Below are 18,516 nucleotides of genomic sequence, written 5' to 3'. Positions count from 1 at the left end.
GTGATGACTCAGTTCATGTAACTTAGTTTTTCCATAGAAGTTCTCTGCTTAAATCCACAGAATTACTCAGAAATGGTTGTGTTGACAAGAGTTTGGGGCTTCTGTGCAGTTAATGAGCAATTGCCTGTACATGATATATGTAATCTGTAGTTATTGCTCAGTATTTTCATTTTATGTGTTGTAATTTCTCTGATTCTTGGAATTCTGAAATTTTATTCTCTGCTAGCATGGATGACATCTCTTCAGCTTGTCATTGTCCAAATAGAAACATGTAAAGAAAAAAAGGTATAAGGGGGGAGAAGGTTTGGAGCTAGGTCAGTGGAATAGACTGCTTGTTAATCAAGAATGTGCAAACTACTCCTTTTATTTCACACACACACACACGCGCGCACTCTCCCTTTCTCCATTCTGTAAAGGTCAGGCAGGTCTGTTGTCCCGGAAGAAGTTGTGGTGCTGTTTGTCATGGAAGAAAATGGGTGTGTCATGGGGGTGACTGCTGGAATTAATTCTGGGTTGCATTGTCACTACGGTAAGGGAGAATAATGTAAAGATATCAGAATAAGGTGGCTGTGCGTCCAAATGATGGATTCTGACTAGTCCCTATTCTGACCAGGACGTGGAGATAGGACTTCTGTTCCAGTCAATGGCAGCAATGTGGGTATGTCCAAAGCCAGACCATTCCATACCCTCGTTTTTGTTGGACAATCTATGCGTATCTTGAGGGGAAATTGCAGCTGAAAGTGTATCTTCATTGATTTACACCAATAGCAAGGGTTCACTTCTTTGGCAGGGAAGGTGTAAGTTTTTGAATTAAGGGAAGTTTATTAGCTGTGCTTTAGTCCCAGACCCTGCTTGATCCTGTTTTCTTACTGAGAGTGCTGTATTTGAAATGCAGTTTTGATTAAGTAGGGCTGCTGAAAGATTTAAAATATAAATCTTTGAAACAGTGTCTAAAAGCAAATACCTGTTTATTATAAAGCACAGGAACACAGAAGGCAAACTACAGCTGAGGGTTGTTCATCCCTGCTCAAATCCTGGAAACACAAGCTTATTAAATGAACAAAAGTGCAACTGTTCATGGCAACCATACTGTTACATTCAGCTGTCTTCTGTCTTCGCAGTGCTCAGCTGATATCTGTATAGAGAAGAGTTGATGTAATTATTTTTGATTACAAGATCAGGATCAATCTTTGTAGGTAAACATCATTTAAAACATGAATCCTGCTATTTTAAAGTGGGGAATTGTCACCTCGATTCACCAAATCACAAGGAAGGTCCTAGAGCTCTGCAATTCTTGAGCCATTTGGCAGTTCTTGCAAGCTCCATCTAAGTAATACTTACTGTAGATGTGCTGCAAATATGCCAAGGTTGACTTAGGTTTTCCATTTTAAATTCACTGTAACACTTTATTAGAATGCTTTTTTAAATAAGTTACCATTGCAGGGGAGTAACTTAATTGTTACCTATTAACTGCCCCTCACAGAAAATTGGAAATTTTAATGAATAACAAAGTTGGTGAGGACATTCAGTCATGGTGACCAGATCCATACAGCCAACTGCAAGAACTGAAACCCAACATAAACTCTACTGGTGTATACTTCGAGCCCACCTTCTATCACGTAAGTGCACTATAGTATACACATGTATGTAAACAAACAAACAAACAAAACCCAACACTGACAAAACTCACTTCACAAACATGTCTGTGGATGCTCATACCTTTCCACAAGAGGTTTATTTTCCACCAGGAGTGTCTATCACCTTGTTAAATGCACTATTGATACTTGGACAGAGAATGAAGAGGACAGAGCATTATAAGCAGCTGTGTAGAATAGGTGGTCTCATCCAAATAATTTCTGTTGTGGTTTAATTTATTCCAAAAACATTTATCCAGGAGCATGTTTTGTGTGAGGGGCTTGCGTGTCAAAGTTTCATTTAAGGTATCAAAATGGTAATACTGCCAATAACTTTTTTTGTAGTTTGTTGCACACCTTTGTTTCATTTGTCACACATAAAACTAAAGAATCACAGGATCTTAAAACTGAAAGAGACCTTGAGATTGCTCAGTCCATCCTGCTGTTCTAAGGTGTGATGCTTGTTTAACATTTCCAGTTCTGGGCAAAGTACAGTCATATCGTTTCAGTGGTTCACTGTCCTTGTAAGAAAGCTTTGCGATGTGTTTTGCTTGAGTATTTCTTGCTGCGTTATTTCTCATTTTATTCACTTTTGCAATGGGGAAGAAAACAGTTTTCATCTTTGTGGCAGCCTTACTCATTTGATATTATTTAGTCTAAACATCCCCAATTTAATAACCTTTTTGTATAGTTTGTGTATCTAGCTCCTTGGCTGGGGTCTTGTTTGTTTGGTATGTTTTTTTCCGTTCCCCCCCCCCCCCCCCCTCCTTTAGTGGTTGTTGAAATCTGGTGTTCAAAACTAGACCCAGTATTTGAGCTGAGGCCTTAGCTGCACTGAACTGAATGAAGGAATTACTTCACATCTTGGGGGGAGAAAAGATGGCATATTTGGTAATAACATATGCAACGCTGTTTTCAACTGAAGTGATATCCCACTAGATACTTACCATCAAAAATGTCTATAAGTGGGGTTCCTGGAGCGGTGGGGATATTTGAGGTTGTCTCACTGATGATGTTGAGGAGTGACTTGACTTCTGATTCTAGATGCTCCACTGTTTTTATTACCTTCTAATGAAAACAAGGGAGACAAATAGAGAAAGGGGGTAGACAAAGGGTCAAGTGGCAGGAATGGTACCAAATGTGTTAGCCGAAGTGCAAATCTAATGTCCCATAAAGCTAACAGGTAATTTAATTTATATTGCGCATTGCAGATTTAAATATTTATTGTGTTATGCTGGCCTCTAGTGGCATGATGTATTAAAACTTTGTTTCGCAAATGACCTTTGTATAAAGAATCACGCATAATTTGACTTCTTGGAGGGACCTTTGCATTCATTTGGTTTTAATTCTCTCTCATTTCTGAGCCACCGTCGTATCCAAGAAAAGAATCTGCACAGAAGATGAGAGGAGCTGATGGGGTGGAAAGAAAAGGACTGGGATTAGGGCAGAAGAGAGGTAATGTTGCCATTTGGGAACCAACAGCATGCAGTTACCCAGCTGGAAATATTTAGCACTGGACACATATCTTGTGAGTGCTTAAGACACCATGGAAAAAAAAAAAAATAAAACTTTGCAGCTTTCCTAGAATCCCAGTCATAGAGTTCATTTAGCTCTGGAGTGTCTGCAGGAGTGAGCAGAAACTCTTCCGTCAGTCTCGGAGTCACCTGCAGAATTCACATCTAGCCATGAGCAGATGTGAAGCTTTACAAGTATCAGTTCTGAGATTGTTATATTAAAGGCACACTTATAAACATTTTAGAAAAGGCTGATATGTAATATTCAGTGATTGGTTAATCAGTTGTTTGGAATTTATCAAGATTATATGTTTCTAGTAATAGTGGCTTTATGGATAGTTACAAACCATGACATCAGAAAAAATAGACTAATAGAATAAAATCAAGAAGGGACAGTGTCTAGAAACATAATTCATCTTTCTTTTCTTTGGTCAAAAGGATGGGGCAGAGGTCTGGTAAGGTACAGGAGCCAGCACAATAGCTCTTACCTCTTCAATAATATCTAAGCGTTCATGGATCATATCATGTTCGTTACACCAGCTTCCTCTTCCCAGACTTCCAGGTAACACACTGACAGGGTCTGCAGCAGCTGGAAAAACAGCCACAGTTAATTAGCAGGAGCTTTTTAATAGCAGTCCTTACCTTTCCGATTTCTGCAGTGGTATTTTGCATGCTAAACAGCATTGTTTATGAAACCAAACGTAGGAGTCGCAGGTAGAAATTGAACCTCTCTCCCAATAACTACAACTATACCCCAGTGCTGTGAGTATCTCCTTGTCTGTACACATTGTCAAGGTTGGTTGGATCAAGGTATTTTCTCTTGTGAGGGGTATTTGGTTTGGTTTTGTGTGTGTGTTTACACAATCTTTTTTTTTTCCCACCTGTGTAGGGTAAGTTTATAGACAGTAACTCTGTCTACAAGTGTAAAACCTAAGCACTGGGAAGAGCTGTCTTACACATAAGTTCCTCTTAGACTTTCTGCAGAAGCAGCTGGTATGGTAAAGCTTTGAAGAACTACATTTATCCACTTATGCCCCGAATGGATACAAGCTAGTGATTCCACTGTGCCAGAAACTCGTCTAGAACAATCTGATTTTGCAATGGGAAGGGAAACAATAAAAATGTGTACAGCTGATGCCATTTCCTGACCAAGTCACTCATATATGGTGCTATATACAAAGTCGCTTATCTCTACCAGTTTTCTGTATTTACCTCTCGGTACTCATGAGCTCTTGCTCTTTGAAGGTTTCATTCTGCTCCATGAAAGGTCAGTACCTGCTGGTGTTCATGCTTTAAGGGAGCCAATTTCCTTTTCATAACTTCTGTGCAACATTCAGTAACATTTAGATTTTAATACGTGTGCATAGAACTGTAGTGGAGTATTTTAAACCCCACTGAAGTGATAATGTATCTTGGTAAAGCTAGGTCTTGTTCTTGTTTGAGGCCTGAAGAAGCTATGATAAGGAGAAAGCAGCAGTAACTCATTTTGTTGTCGTTTGATTGTAACAGAGACAAAGAGGAAACTGTGAGCTTGTGTTGTAATGAACATAAGAAACGTAAGCAGAGCAACTAGTTTTGTCTTCAGTACTGTTGTGCGAGAGCAGTGGCAAACTGCTGTGGTGCTTCATCGCAAGTCTGTGCCAAGATTTCTGGAGTGTAAGTATCAGATAGTGGCAACCACGTGTCAATAAGGACTGTAGCCATTGCAGCTTGATGGGATGAGAGATGGACTCTGAGTTGGAATGGTATCCTTGAAATTGGAGGATGGAGTGCAGGGAGGCTGAGAGGATTAAAATGTGATCTGATGTACTAGGTGTTATTTAGAAATCGGTTTGGCAGAGCTTAAGAGAGATTTTTTGGTTATTTTTAACAAATTTTCATTTGGGTGTTTTTTGCTGCATTCACCAGGAGGTGGTGCTGTTAAGACAGAATCCTAAAGAATTACTCTACTTTTTTACAGAAGGCTTCTGAAATACGGCAGGTACTTAAACACTAGCTGCTTTGAAGTTACCCTTTTTTTACCCTTTGTTGTTGATGGTGGTGTTTTGGGAATGTTGTTCCCTTGTAACTTAATGGTCAAGTGAACCATGCTACTTCTCAAAATGTTTGCTTATTTACATTTTTTTTTCCCGTCATGTCTGGAACAATATGGAGATACTGAAATTCTGTGTCAGAAATGGAGGTTACAAAGCAGTGGCCAGCCTTTATCTACAAACCTTGGCTTTCCTAATAATAGGATAATAGCAAGGTAAGCTCCATTTTACTGTCAGAGATTAATAAAATTTCCACCTTTCCAATATTCCCAGCTCTAGCTCTCAGCGTCAAGCCTCATGGCCTAATTCAGCTGCATGCTGAACTGGCACCCGTCATGTTGGAGAAAGGACTAAGGGCAAGCAGAAGGCATGGTGATGAGGTAACTGCAGATAGGTTGTTGACTGCTGGGAACATTCCCAGATCTAGCTACAAATGAACTGTGAAAAGAGGTGGCAGAAGTCATTAGGTGGACTGAGAGCAAATGGAAGAGTTTAAGAATTCCCCAGGAGGTTATTTTTCACTGTATTAACCTAGCTGTAGATGGTTGGATCACAATGTTGGATGGCAAGTTTGGGCGAAGGCCAGCACCAGTTGTTATTTTGTTGTCTGGCTTTAGCTCTTAACCCACAGCCTTTTTCTCTGGAATGGTCTGTTCACAGGACATATCCGGTCCCTTGTAAATATGGCACTTATCTGGGTCGCTGTGGTCAGACAATTCAGCTGAAGCAATAATTTCCATGTGCTCAAAGAGTATCACATGTTGCTTATGAGCACTGCCCTTCTCTGTATTGCAGTTGGTGGAAGAAAATTACACTCTGCCTTTGGCACTGCCCTTCTCCAGCAGCATCTCTACCTCACGTAATAATAGCAGTCACTGTGTAAAGGAAGAGAAGAATGGAAGGCTGCAAGCCGTGTAAGCAAAAGACTAATGGCCTTTTAGGATACTTCTGCATACTTGCTCTCTTGTTGCTGAAGAAACATTTTTAAAATGTAGCATAGAATTTTTACTTGCCTATGATGTGTCAAAGCACATGCACAAATACAGAAAACTTTGATAGTAAATTTTAAAGCTAACAGCTTTTAACAGTAAACTGTTCTTTGTATGCTGTATAAATTACATATTTAAAGTGTGTGGGTATTTGCGACATCTGACAGCTTAAGCAAGTGTGTAGGAGGCATGTTTCAATGTCTTGACTATCTCATTTGAAACTTAATGGATTCCTTCAGGCAGATATTTCTTGTAATGTTTCAATATGGCAGAGAGAACATTACCTTTCAGTTAATTTCCCATCTGCAAATTCCCACTTGATGGTTCTTGCAAGTGGGATGCTTAGTTCAATTCTTGAAGCCCATTCTATTTGATATATAGGTGCTTATTTTCCATCAAGAATCAGAACTCTCTTGTTCAAGGTAAGAAAACGACTCATGCCTTTTTCCCTCTGATTAAGTCCTCTGTGCTACGTCGATATTGCCCATAAAGCTGGGTAGTTCTAACTGCCCTGTGCTGTGATACGGTCAAACACCGGCAGATGGAGCAGGAAAATGGAGAATCTCCGAGTTGGTTGCTAATAAGGATATGTTTAATGGAAGAATATGCTTAATGTTTGAAAGAAGCAGCATGATGGAGAGTAAAGATCTATGTATCATGGTCAGCCTGACTGTACAAATCTTGATCTTATAGCAGGAGATAGAAAGAGCAATGAAGTGAGAATTAAAACAACCTTAGCAAACAGGTTAAGAGCAAAGGCCTTAGTTTTAGAATACTTCTCAGTTAAGCTCCTCTGCCTCCTGTACATTTGATATATTCTCCCAGCCCCCCAGGATGTTGCTTCTACACACTCCCTGAAGAAGTCCCCTTGTAGGACCATCAGGATTCTATCTAAATGCTGTTAAATAGTTCATTTTGATCATCCAAGTAGTTGCTAATGTTAAGCATCAGAATAAACCTGAGCAACTCTCTTCACTGTCATTTGCTGCTGTTACTGACAGAATTGAAGTACGCAATCACACAGATCTGGTAAGTCTTTATAAGTATCCTTCCTAAACATGCATTGCTGGTCAAATGGAAGTTACAGGCTTGATACAGAAATTCCTGGGTTGGGTTCTTTGGTCTGTGTTATGGAGAAGGTCAAGCTGAGTAACCATCATATGCCCTATTGGTCTTAGAGTCTGTGAAATTCCTTTTGCATCATTCTATGACCAGTGTGGTTTTGAAAGTTAACTGAGAGTTCATGTTGGGCTCAGTAGGGAGGGAGGGGTAAAACAAAGCAGGCCACAAGCCAAATGAAAGACAAGTGAGATTGAAATGGGAACCAGATGGCAAATACGGAAGCCTGAAATCATGTGATAGACCAAGGGGAATAACGGAGAACATGTATAGCTTTTCAAGAAAACATACTATGCTGTGTGTTCTTGTTTGCACTGCCTTAGCTTTAGCAGTGTCATTTTATTCCTGGGGCTTATAGCACAAGGTGGCCAGATAACTTTCAATGAGAAAATGAAGGGGGTAGTAATGGATTTATGTTCCAATAGGAAAAAGGTCACAAATCTGAGTATCAAGTTCAAATGGTGAACCCCCTAACCAGTTTGGGAAGAATGCAACAGACTTCTGAAGGGATTTGCTGATCCTTGCTTAAATTATTCCTTGTCTAAATATAAGTGTTGGACTCCACTTTAACATGTGTGTGTATCTTTGAACTATTAGCTCAAGATATTACACAGTTTACAAAAGTGGTTGGTGACATTAACTTGCAGCTGAATACAGGCAAGGTTCAATTGCTTTGAACATGAACTGATACTAATACTATCAGTATTAGTGCTTTCAGACCTAAGACCATGTTAAGCCAAGACTGTTAGTTATATTTAATTTTGGGGGCTGTTCTTAAAGGCATCAAACTGAATTGCCAGTTATGTCAAGCCTTAATTACATTGGCATCTTTAGATATGGAAGTACTGGATTAACTTTCTGTACCACTACCGGTTTCATTATCACCAGCGTGCCCAAATTCATTTTAAGCTGTATTATATATAACTTAATCGGTATCAAATTTTATTGTTAGGACCCCAAAGATAATTGATTTGGATAGAATGTGTTGTATTGGAAATGCCTTTTAATGCACAGATTGTCTTCAAATTCTTACGTGCTCAGGAGCATATCTTTAACTGGACATAGAGCATCTTCCAGGCTGTAATCCATAAAACACTGCCTAATGCTTAGCTGTGATTTAGGCACCTCTGAACCGCTTTCTAGAGTTTAGAATTTCTATTTGCTTATAGATAAAGGAATTCTTGCCTGTAGTGATTGCAATAAAGACCGCAGGAATTGGAATAAATATATAAAATTTCTTAGCTGCTTACATACTGTCATAGGTTACAGTGCTTTACACTGGAGGCAAATGCAGGGGTTTGCTCATATGTACATGCAAATATACATATGCACAGACACACACATAAATATATATATATATATATATGTACACACACCTTTATTAGGCTCTAGCTTTTATGGCAGAACGACTTTGAAAATTCCATACAGGGCAAAGGTGGAATATCCAAAGTGGGAGATGGAAGGTAGGCATTGTGTATTAGACAGAGAATTGACAGTAGAAAGCTTTTCTGGAATTTGGGGGGCAGGGGAGGATTGGTTTGGTTCGGTTCAGATGTTTTAAAAGTAATTTCAAGAAGGTACATTGAAACTTTTTAATGCCTGATTAGGGATTAATCTGTAATCTGTACATTCACTATGTACTTCAACTGCAACCTGAATGCCAAGTCTTGGAAAGATTTCAAACATGGAACAAAATCCAAGGGATTCCTCTGGTATCCAAGATTCATGAGCCTCTGATAATAATGGAAGCATCCTGAAATAAGTTTCTTCCATGAAATTAATTATTTATAATATTCATTTTAGAAGATAAATAACCATATCAGAAAGTTGAATCCCAGACTTTCAGACTTGGTTCATACTCTTTTTATCAATATGTAGAATACGCTACTATGAATATTATTTCAGATCCTAGATTGGTTAAGATTGAACTTATTTTAATTCTTTTTTTTCCCTGAAAGAGAAGGAACAAAGAGGAAATCTCATGCATTGTGGGATGTATTGCAGTAGTGAAGATGGGTTGGGGTATCAGCCTACCAGTTCTCCCTTCTCTAACTTGTCTGTCCGATCAGCCTACATGTGAGATGTCACGCTGTGATGTGGTCGGGTCCTACTATGCCTCACTCGTGCTTGTGAAATATGCAAAATCAGAAATGGGACTTCATAGAAATTGTTCCTGACTAGGAGATGGCTGCCACATATTTCTGTGTAAAACGACTTCTTTTGGAGGGAGTTTTTGCTGTCGTGATCCATGTCATTCTCATTTCACAGGGGAGCTTCAGCTCAGCTTACCCAGCAGTGGAGACTGAGAAGGAGTGTACAAGGCCAGAGACAGTTCGTGCTGCCAGCGGGCACTCTTTTTTTCAGGCACAGCAAAATCTGGGCCCCCTGCCATGGCTGTCTGCCAGAAGCAAAATTACTACTTGAAAAACCACTTTTCTTCTGCTGCTGTGTTACCATATTTGTGATTGTAAGAAGCACTTAAGTTTCGTATATTTTCATTCAAAGGAAGGAGGATAGCAATAAAATGTTCCTGTGCGGGAGCTGTTGGCTTGGAATATGTTTCCAGCATGCTGGTCTTCTGAACAAGCAGACAGGGAATATCCTCTTGTGCTTGTTGATGCAATGGAAAATGACTACAGGGAACAGGACTGATAAGAGACGTGAGCTACGTAATGTGCAGGTAGGTGACTCTAATTCATGCTGTAACGTACGATGGGATACCCTGATGCTTTGGACTGCAAACAAAAGTTTCCCTTTATTATGTATTTATTTCTGTGTGAATATATATTTGTTTTGGAAACTAAGGCAAAGTGTTAGGAGGCTTATAGCTAGTAGCTGTATAGGACATGCTTGTGTGTGGAGAAGGGGATGAGCCGTTTTAGGAAGAAGAAGAGCCATGTTGTAGCATATGTAAAGAATATAAGTTGTGTAGAATGAGTGAGCTTGAGGCTAGTTTGAGAATGGAGGAGATGAGTATTCGATGCCATCATCAGTTTAAGGATCACCACTGGTATCTGGGGATAAAGAGTTTTTCAATTTTATGAGGACATGGCTTTTGGTCTGTGTTTAGTAATAGGAGCTACGTTCATGGGAAGTGGGTCAGGTGAGTTATTAGTCAGCTCTGTGGTTGTGTAGTTTGCATATGAGCAAGTTATGGTAGTAGAAAGACATATGATAGTACAATGAAAGAATATCCTTGTTGTTTTTTTTCTAATACTTAAGTCTAAGAACTTGCTTGAGGATATGTTTTCCTCTGGCAGATACTTCATGTCTTCTGCAACAACTCAGGAAGGAGAATAGCAAGATATTTATATATACACTCACACACACACGTACTAGATCGGCACATTCATGGCCAAGTCTCACAACTGCTTCAACCAGAGCAGATCAGCTGCGTTTATACAGTTGCATCCTGCAGATGAACAGCAGGAGTCCTGTATTTCTAAACCCCTGACTTTTTGGAGTTCCATGTTAACCTTTGCTTTACACATGGAGGTTACAAAGTCCACAGAAATTAATAAATTCCTTTTAGCTAAATATAACAAAACATAAAGTTTTACAGATATATGAAATATGTAAAAAGCCTCGCTTCTGTACAGAACCCCTATCTTCAGATGCCTTATGGTCTTAAGAAACACGCCTACATCTGGGTACACTTTGTTGTGACAAATTTTCTTTCTCCTTCCTTGTTGGAGCTCAGAGATGAGTGTTTGCAAAGACTGTAATTCTTGCATTGGAGACAATCATGCCAGTAAGTTTCTGTAAGGACAGAAAGTACTTGTAACATAGGGTATAGTTTAAACCACTACTAGTTAATTAGTAGAGAAATATGAAACCAAGTCTGGTTTAAGATAGGACATGTCTCATTAATTTCTATTGTGGATTTATTTCTGCCATGCAGTAGTTAAACTCCTGGAGGCAAAATGCCATTCTGTGAGAATGCAAGTGGTCAATTTTGGGCAAAAGTAGGCTGTTTTGAAGGGATTTTTTTCTCTCCAGTTTCTAGGCAATGGTCTAGCTTATAGATCTCAGCTTTGATACTGCATGTGGATATCAGAGGATCCAAAATATTCTGAGAAGTCCTAACATGTTAGCTGAACGAAGAAAAACACTCTTACACTTGGTTTACTTTAACTTGTAGTTAAAACCAAAGGAAACTTCTGCTGTTTAAAAACAAATCACGCCACAATGCGGAGTACTGAGCAGCAATACCTCCACTGGAGCTCTCCTGTTGCCGTCTCCCTAGTAGCATGCTCAGTATTTGGTTTGCTCAGCTAAACGGAGCATGTCAGTGGGGCCAGCCTGCTTGCCAGGTACTTGTTTACCTGAGGACTCCAGGTCACCTCTCTGCCGTGCATAAACACGTAGCAAAGACTTTGCTGTTGGGGTGCTGCACCCCTCAGAACAATTTGCCCGGAGGTTTTTGTAAGAATGGAAACACGTTTCAATGGGGCAGGTATTGAACGCTTCAGTGCTGCAGGCTACATTATATGCTACATTTGAGCAGCACCTTGAAAACTAAGCCAGCAACAACAGCAAAGAACTAGAAACTGCGGCCATTAGGCAGGAGCACGTGGTTGCATACAGAAGGGCTCCCGTGCCAGCCTCTCCTCCTGAGCTCTTTGAAGGCTGAGCTCTATGAATATGACATTGTTCATATTAATGGCTGAATTAAAACATAAATTCTGCTTTGGCCAACCCCGAACCATTTTTAAGAGGAACCCAGGGGGGTTGGGAGGGAGGATCTGTAAGGAAATCAAAAGTTAGATTCCTTGACTCAAAGGTAGCAAAGAGAAAGTGATGATGACTTTTTAAGCCTGTCAGCCAGCCAGGGTACTCCCCTGGCTGTGACAGACACATAATTTCCCACCTTACATAAAGTACACTATTGAGACAGTGAAAATGATTCCCTGACTGAGTAACTACCACCTGGCATGATAATAGGTACTAGTCTCCACTGCAGTTATGATTATTCAATTACTATTCTATTTAAGTGGATTTTATCCGAGTTTGCTAATGATTTCAGCTTAAAACCACACTTTTGGGGGAATAAACAAAAACATTCTTGCAGCCCTTTTTTTTTCTTCTTTAATTTCACAAATTTTTTGTGAAGCTTACAGAACTCACAAGAGGATAGTGAGTACTTGTGGAGTGAAAACAAGTTAGAGTGCCCTTGCTGGGGTACTGATATTTCAGTTCATCACTGATAAACATTACAAAGCCAGTTGTGTGGGAGGGAGACAGGGCAAGGAAGAGTGACTAGGACTGGGGGGCAGAAGGGACTAACAGTTTTTTCAGGAAATGTTTTGATTGTAATGGAAACATTACTCTGCCATGAAATACAAACATTGTGTGTTGTCAAGAAGTAAGAGCAGAGAGAAAATAAAGCTGGGCCTCAGCTAGCAGAAAACACGTAATACAAACAGGCTGGGAAGCCAGGTTTGTGGTTACACGGGGACTATGAACCCTTGAACTAGCCAAACTGAATAGCTTTCAGTCACACTGTCAGCTACAATGTGATTACAGGTTGTTCCAGCACTAATCTGTTGTTAATGAAAATAAAATTCAGATGCAAGTTTATCAGATGTTCTGTGTTTATACTTCTTACTCTGAAGGCATTTGGAGAAGGTGTTATGTGACTCAAAATCTCAGGAATAAGTAATCCAAAGCAGAAGAGAAAAAAATGCCGTGCTGTTACCAGCAAATGTAAAAAAGAAGGATTTGAATAAAGGAAAATCTTTCCCTATTCACCTTGAACTTCGATCTCATTTCTGAGTGCATTAGTGTGTATGTTATTAAGGCTGCCAGAACAGTAATTATGGAAATGCAGGGCACTGGCTGCAGCACCTGAATGAGGTTCTAAGTTTCTGAAAATACAGTGATAATACTTCCTGTGAGAAGTGAAAAATTTCTACCAAAGCAATATGCCTCCAGGATGGGCTTTAATAGCACAAAAATGGAGTTTTTCCCCACAATATCTCCACAGAATTTTGACACATACCTGTGTCACCTTCATATAAACCCCACAGAATAAGCAATTCTTTAGCTCCCCCTCCCACCCCATGCAAAGGCTTTGACCGTGCTACACTTAAGCCACAGTTTCTGCCTTGCAAGCTCAGAATGGCTTACCTGAAAGTTCTTGCTCCTGCAGGACTAAAATAAATGCCAGTGCCCAAAGGAATAGCATGGTTCCAGCCTCTCCAAGCTCTGCTGTAGTCCTGGTGGTGAGCCCTGCAGCCTCCCTCCCCAGCTTTGCATCGACTCCTCCGGCCAGCCGTTCGTGCTGAGGTTTAGCCAGAGTTAGGAGGAAATATGCCCCGGCTGAGCCAAGATTCTTGAGCTGTTCTCTTCTGCTTCCCTCCTTTTAAAAAACACCCTTCCAGCTCCACGCAAAGTCCAGTTACCCAGGCAAGCTGGCAATGGTCCAGGCTCCCCAAAGGGGTTTTTTTCACCCTTGTATTTATTTACACAGACTACAACTGGCATGTGCTGAAGAGCTCTGAATCCTGTAAATATGGCAAGTGGGGCAAGAAAGGGAAGGAAGAGAGGAGGAGGAAGGGGTGCTGGTTGTTTCTTTCCCTGTAGGGTTTCATCTAGGGTGGGGAAAGCAGGAACACTGGAAAACACACTATCTTTAGATGTTGTGATCTTACAGGGCTTTTTCCATTATTTGTTCATTTTTAAGACTGCAGAAAAATCTTTTTGGGGCAGGTCAAAGTCCCACTGGACAAAGTGTGGCAGCGTTGTGGGAGGTGGCAACTGTCTGTGGTGCCTTGTCTTTGGACAGCATCGTAGAGGTTCCTGAGGAGCCGTCTGAGCTCTTTCCAGTTTGGAATAGGTTGTTAGATTTGGTAACATCACGTGCAAAAATAGCACAGCTAATGGTATTCTGGCAACATGTGTGATTTTTAGCAGGATCTTAATTAAATGTTAACTGTCTGGAGGGTTGATAGGTGCTGACTGGATAAGGGTCAGTCTTTGACCCCACTAGACTGGTGTTCAAAGACTTAAGGTATCTCTGTCCTGGTATTGTTCCTCATATTCAAGTTACCTTTTTTCAAACTATTCCAAGTAAAATGTGAAAGGCCATTAAGGTGTCCTACTTAATCTTAAAGGCCATTGTCCATGATAAAGAGTGTTCTAACTATTGAGAATAAAAACCTGCAAACTAGAATAGATTTCCTTAGTCTTTACCACCAGTCAGAAAAACAAGTTATTTGAATAAGATATCTGAAAGTGAGCCTGTAAAGATGCTATCGTAGAGTTCAAAGTATAATAATCCTCAGTGACTTCCAAATGAAGTTAGATTGTATGTTCAATTACAAGGCAAAATAGCCTCAGTAATAAAGATTCTGTGATTGGAATTTAGCTGGTAACTTCGCTGAGGCACTGAGTAAACAGGGTACAGAACAACCTCGGTGTGTATTGAGCTCTCAGGGCTACTGCTAGTAAGCTAACATTTTTATGAAATAAAAATGAAATTGGCTCTAAGAATTAGAATAGCAGTGTTTTTCTGGGTGTTTTGGCTTAAATCACTATGTGGCAATACTGCAATTTTTACAAATTCCTGTTTTGAGAATAAATCTGATCATTCCTGCTGAAAAATTACATAAATTTTAATTTTCTTATAAACAAGTCTTTGGAGAGGAACTGCGACAGATAACAGTGAGTCCACTCTGTTTTATTCTGTTTGAATATGAGACGCTGATGTGGTAGGCTATGATTTTTGAAGTGAGATATTATCTGCATGTTGTCTGCGCTTTGGAGAGAGGAGACTGAGGGGCAGAAGAAGAATATTTATGAATAGTTGGTTGCTGTTTTCTGAAGGTGTTTGTCCTTTACCTTAGTCCTTTCTTAAGCAAAATCACCCAATACATTCTCTGTATTGCAAAGGGAGCCTGTTCGTGGATGCTTTTCTGTGTGCTCTCTGCCGTCCTCTACACCATACTATTAAAAAGCAATGAACATTCGTTGAATCAGTTTCCCCTTCAACACACTGTAAAAAATAATGCAATTTCCATTCCAGACCACCTCTGCTGAAGTCACTCACCCCCTTTACAGCACATTTCCTTGAGGTTCCTCCTGAATTGCTCTCAGGCTCCTCTCAGGGACAGTTCAGTTGCTCCAAGGCACTTGCTTCTTATTTTTACATATTGTGTTGTGTTTGACCGTAGTGAGGTGCTGGTCTGATAACCATGGAGAACTAAACAAAATAGTGAGGGTTTTCTCTAGTATCATACTCCAGGGGTTGTTTCTGTAGTGAGAGAGAAGCTCTTTCAGCTGCAGGGAAACGCAGCCAGAATTCTGCCAGGTGGGGTTCTGGTTTTCAGTAGGATTACCTGTCCTGAGAATTTTTATGATCTTGGTTAATTACCTAAGATGACTTTTGTTATTCATAAATACTCAGAATTAAGCTAGGGATGAAGACAGTTTAGCTAGAAACATGAAGTACAAAAAAAATCTAGGGTGCATGACAGAAATCATTAAATTGCAAAGTAGATTTTTCAGTGCAAGACAGAAGACTTGAGAGCAGCAGAAAGAATATGATACAAATCTATATGTCTTCTGAAAAGTTAGTAACTGATCACCATCAGAGAAAGCAGTCTTCAGCACATTCATCTTGGAAATGTCCATATATGAGAATATAATGAGATCATATGAATGTAGGTTTGCACAAAATCCAGCTGTTGAGATGTTCCCAAGATACAAGCAGCCAAAAAAAGCATACCAGTGAACAGGGATGTGAATTTTTGCCAGCAGGCAGTCTGGTGAAAGGGAGAGCAAACACAAGGATTCAGTCTATTTTGGGAGTGGGTTTTTTTGTACAGTCTTTCTGTATCTCTTTCTTGGACTAGTCAAATGCTTCGCAAAAGCAATAAATAAGTGCACAGTGATCCCACTGAGTGCACAGGGAGAAGGAACAGAATAAACAAAGGGCATGTGTCGGCAGAGGACATATGTGCCTTGTAAAAAAAATTGAATTGTTATTGGGCATGAAATCCCACAGCATGGGATGTAGCTGAGCATATACTTGGCAAAAATTGGAGTGCACTGTACTGCAGTCCCTTGGGACTTTAAGTGTGACAGAGAGAAAAATAAGTTGAGATTACTTCAAGAAACAAAAATATGGTAGAAAACTCGTCCTTGTAGGGAGAGTAAAGTGCCTTACACTGACAAGAAGGAAATGAAAGAGAATAATCTCTATCTTGGATTAACACTGGTGGATGATGAAATCCATGCAAGGTTTATGTGTCCTGCCTACCTGTCCTCAGGAGAAGATTTGTGTCCATTAGGGACTGTGGAGATTCCTTGGGCTCTCATCAGAAGCTTAATATCTGCTAGCTGCTCATGGCCAGAAGTTCTTGCTACTTGGAGGCAGTTCAACACCCTATGTAAAATGAGGCTTGGTTGATGATCCTTTTAGAAAAGGTCAATTATTTTCACACTCTTAATTTACTCAGTTTCTGGCTGCTGGGTTGAAACAGTAGTTGGGTAGATGTTGAAGTAGAATTTTGTTACCTGGAGAGGTTGATTTCCACAGAGCAGATATGCAGCTTGTGGTCTCCTTCTAAGGTAAGCAGAAGCTTGCTCTGCAACCAGCGCATCTGTTTGGTGAACAGATGAAAGGCCTCTTGCAGTGGTGATTTCACCAGAATGAAGTAGGCATTGCCATTTAAAGCTTTGATAATAGTGACTCTTAGTACCTCATCCCTGACAGTCTCCACTGAGCCTCCATGTCTCTGTTGTTCATGGGGAAGCCGCAGTTGGTGTTACAGGTCTTGTGGGCTGCAGCCTTCAATATGTGAATACCTTCAGGTTCTGTGCCAGTGCAATCCCCTCTCCAGTCCGTTATATATCAACTTGGACTAGTGTTTATTATCTTGATTTGCAAGGGACATCAAAAAGTGTGAAGTTCTCCTGCTATTGTCATAAAGGCATAATCTTCGACACTGTTAAAAAAATATATCACATGGTTGATGGTATGAGGTACTGTCAAGATCAGCTCTATCTCTAATTGTACCCTCCCTGAAGAAGTTAACAAACATATGTGTCATGGAGCAGACAACTCTGATCCAGCCTTCTTCAAAACAATACATTTTGTACTACGCCTAAAGCCAACAGTGAGTCAGCTACAGGAATTGACTCTTTTGTGTCATCTTGGTGCCAACACACTAGGGTGGATTCTGTTTGCCAGCATTAGGTAAGCGTCCGATGGCTTCAGGCTGTTTTGCATCTGTGGCTTCAGCTTCCTGAGCAATCATCTGCGAGGACACTGAATCAGAAAGCTGAAGGAAAAGGTGGGTCGTGTGGGATATCAGTGAATGATGTTGTTTGTTTTGTATTTTTAACCAGTTGTTAGATCCTTTCATTTGACAGGCTTCATACATTTTATGAAGCCTGGCCATGCCTCAGAAACCCCCTGTGAAATATGGCATGCAATGTGCCTGCCCATTTTGGAGGAAGGAAAACTTTGTGCTAACAAAGCTGGATTAACTGTATTCCCAGCTAAATTAGTGACTCAGGAAAAGACTCTTGACTCCCAATCTTGTATTGCACACATGGTAACCTGATAATATGTGCTGTATTTTCTGTTACAGAAAGCTGCATCCCTTTGCTGTTGTAACTTTATGTCCACCCATTTGAGTCACACAAAAATGTGAAATAGATCTGTGAGTCCATGGCAGATAATATTCCAGAAAATAATACTCATGGGGAAAGTACTTGATTATTCCCAAGTTATAATTACTCAGCTAGTCTTTAGCAGATCAATATTGCAAGCCACACCAATTAAATGAGGTAATTACTTGAAACTGGATCAACATTTTCATTCTGTGAAGGAGCAGCTAATATCTGAGAAGCTATTCATCTGTTGAATAGCACCTTGCTGGTCAGGAGTCATGACAAACAGCTGTAAAGCAGAGGTCTCTGTTACTTAACATCTGTGTACCTTTCTCCATTAGGCAATGCATCAGCCATGTATATGAAGCCTTTGAATATAAGTAATGTTTACCATATGAGGGAGCTGTGAAGTGGAGGTATCTAATGAAACAGAGAAACAGCTGGAAATAAATCCCATTTTGGATTATTAGTCAGCCTATTCTTCTTTCCTCTTAATTACCACAAGGTCATGGACAGATACAGGGGAAAGAATGACTTGCCAGAGAAAGAAGCCAAGCTAATCACTCCACTGCCATTCCTCTGAAAATTTACAGTACATGAATTATTT

The 18,516-nt window shown here is 40.1% G+C and overlaps 1 protein-coding gene across 2 annotated transcripts; it reads right to left on the bottom strand.

Moving 5' to 3' along the window:
• Positions 1-951: 951 nt before the first annotated feature.
• On the bottom strand, positions 952-13,707 carry PLAC9 (placenta associated 9). 2 transcript variants are annotated; one of them, XM_068399367.1, is made up of 5 exons: positions 13,419-13,707; positions 3,637-3,737; positions 2,582-2,702; positions 1,720-1,783; positions 952-1,135 (listed from the first exon to the last, which is right to left on the bottom strand). In XM_068399367.1, exons 1-4 carry the CDS (start codon positions 13,474-13,476, stop codon positions 1,758-1,760), a joined length of 306 nt encoding a protein of 101 aa, XP_068255468.1. In that variant the 5' UTR covers positions 13,477-13,707; the 3' UTR covers positions 952-1,135; positions 1,720-1,757. The 2 variants fall into 2 exon arrangements, with proteins under 2 accessions (XP_068255468.1, XP_068255469.1); XM_068399368.1 differs by lacking the exon at positions 1,720-1,783 and having other exon boundaries at positions 13,419-13,694.
• Positions 13,708-18,516: the final 4,809 nt, after the last annotated feature.

Source organism: Nyctibius grandis, chromosome 4 (genome assembly GCF_013368605.1).
Source record: "Nyctibius grandis isolate bNycGra1 chromosome 4, bNycGra1.pri, whole genome shotgun sequence".
In the NCBI taxonomy this organism is placed as follows: Eukaryota; Metazoa; Chordata; class Aves; order Nyctibiiformes; family Nyctibiidae; genus Nyctibius; species Nyctibius grandis.
Note: the sequence above shows the minus strand (reverse complement) of the source record. Positions and strands in the feature narration are given on the sequence as shown.

Bases quoted from the DNA above. Each gene is read 5' to 3' on its own strand.
- PLAC9 (XM_068399367.1), bottom strand. From the start codon at position 13,476: ATGCTATTCCTTTGGGCACTGGCATTTATTTTAGTCCTGCAGGAGCAA. The intron at 3,738-13,418 runs GTAAGCCATTCT...CTGTTTTTCCAG, and splicing joins GCAGGAGCAAGAACTTTCAG to CTGCTGCAGACCCTGTCAGT. The intron at 2,703-3,636 runs GTAAGAGCTATT...TGTTTTCATTAG, and splicing joins GCTTAGATATTATTGAAGAG to AAGGTAATAAAAACAGTGGA.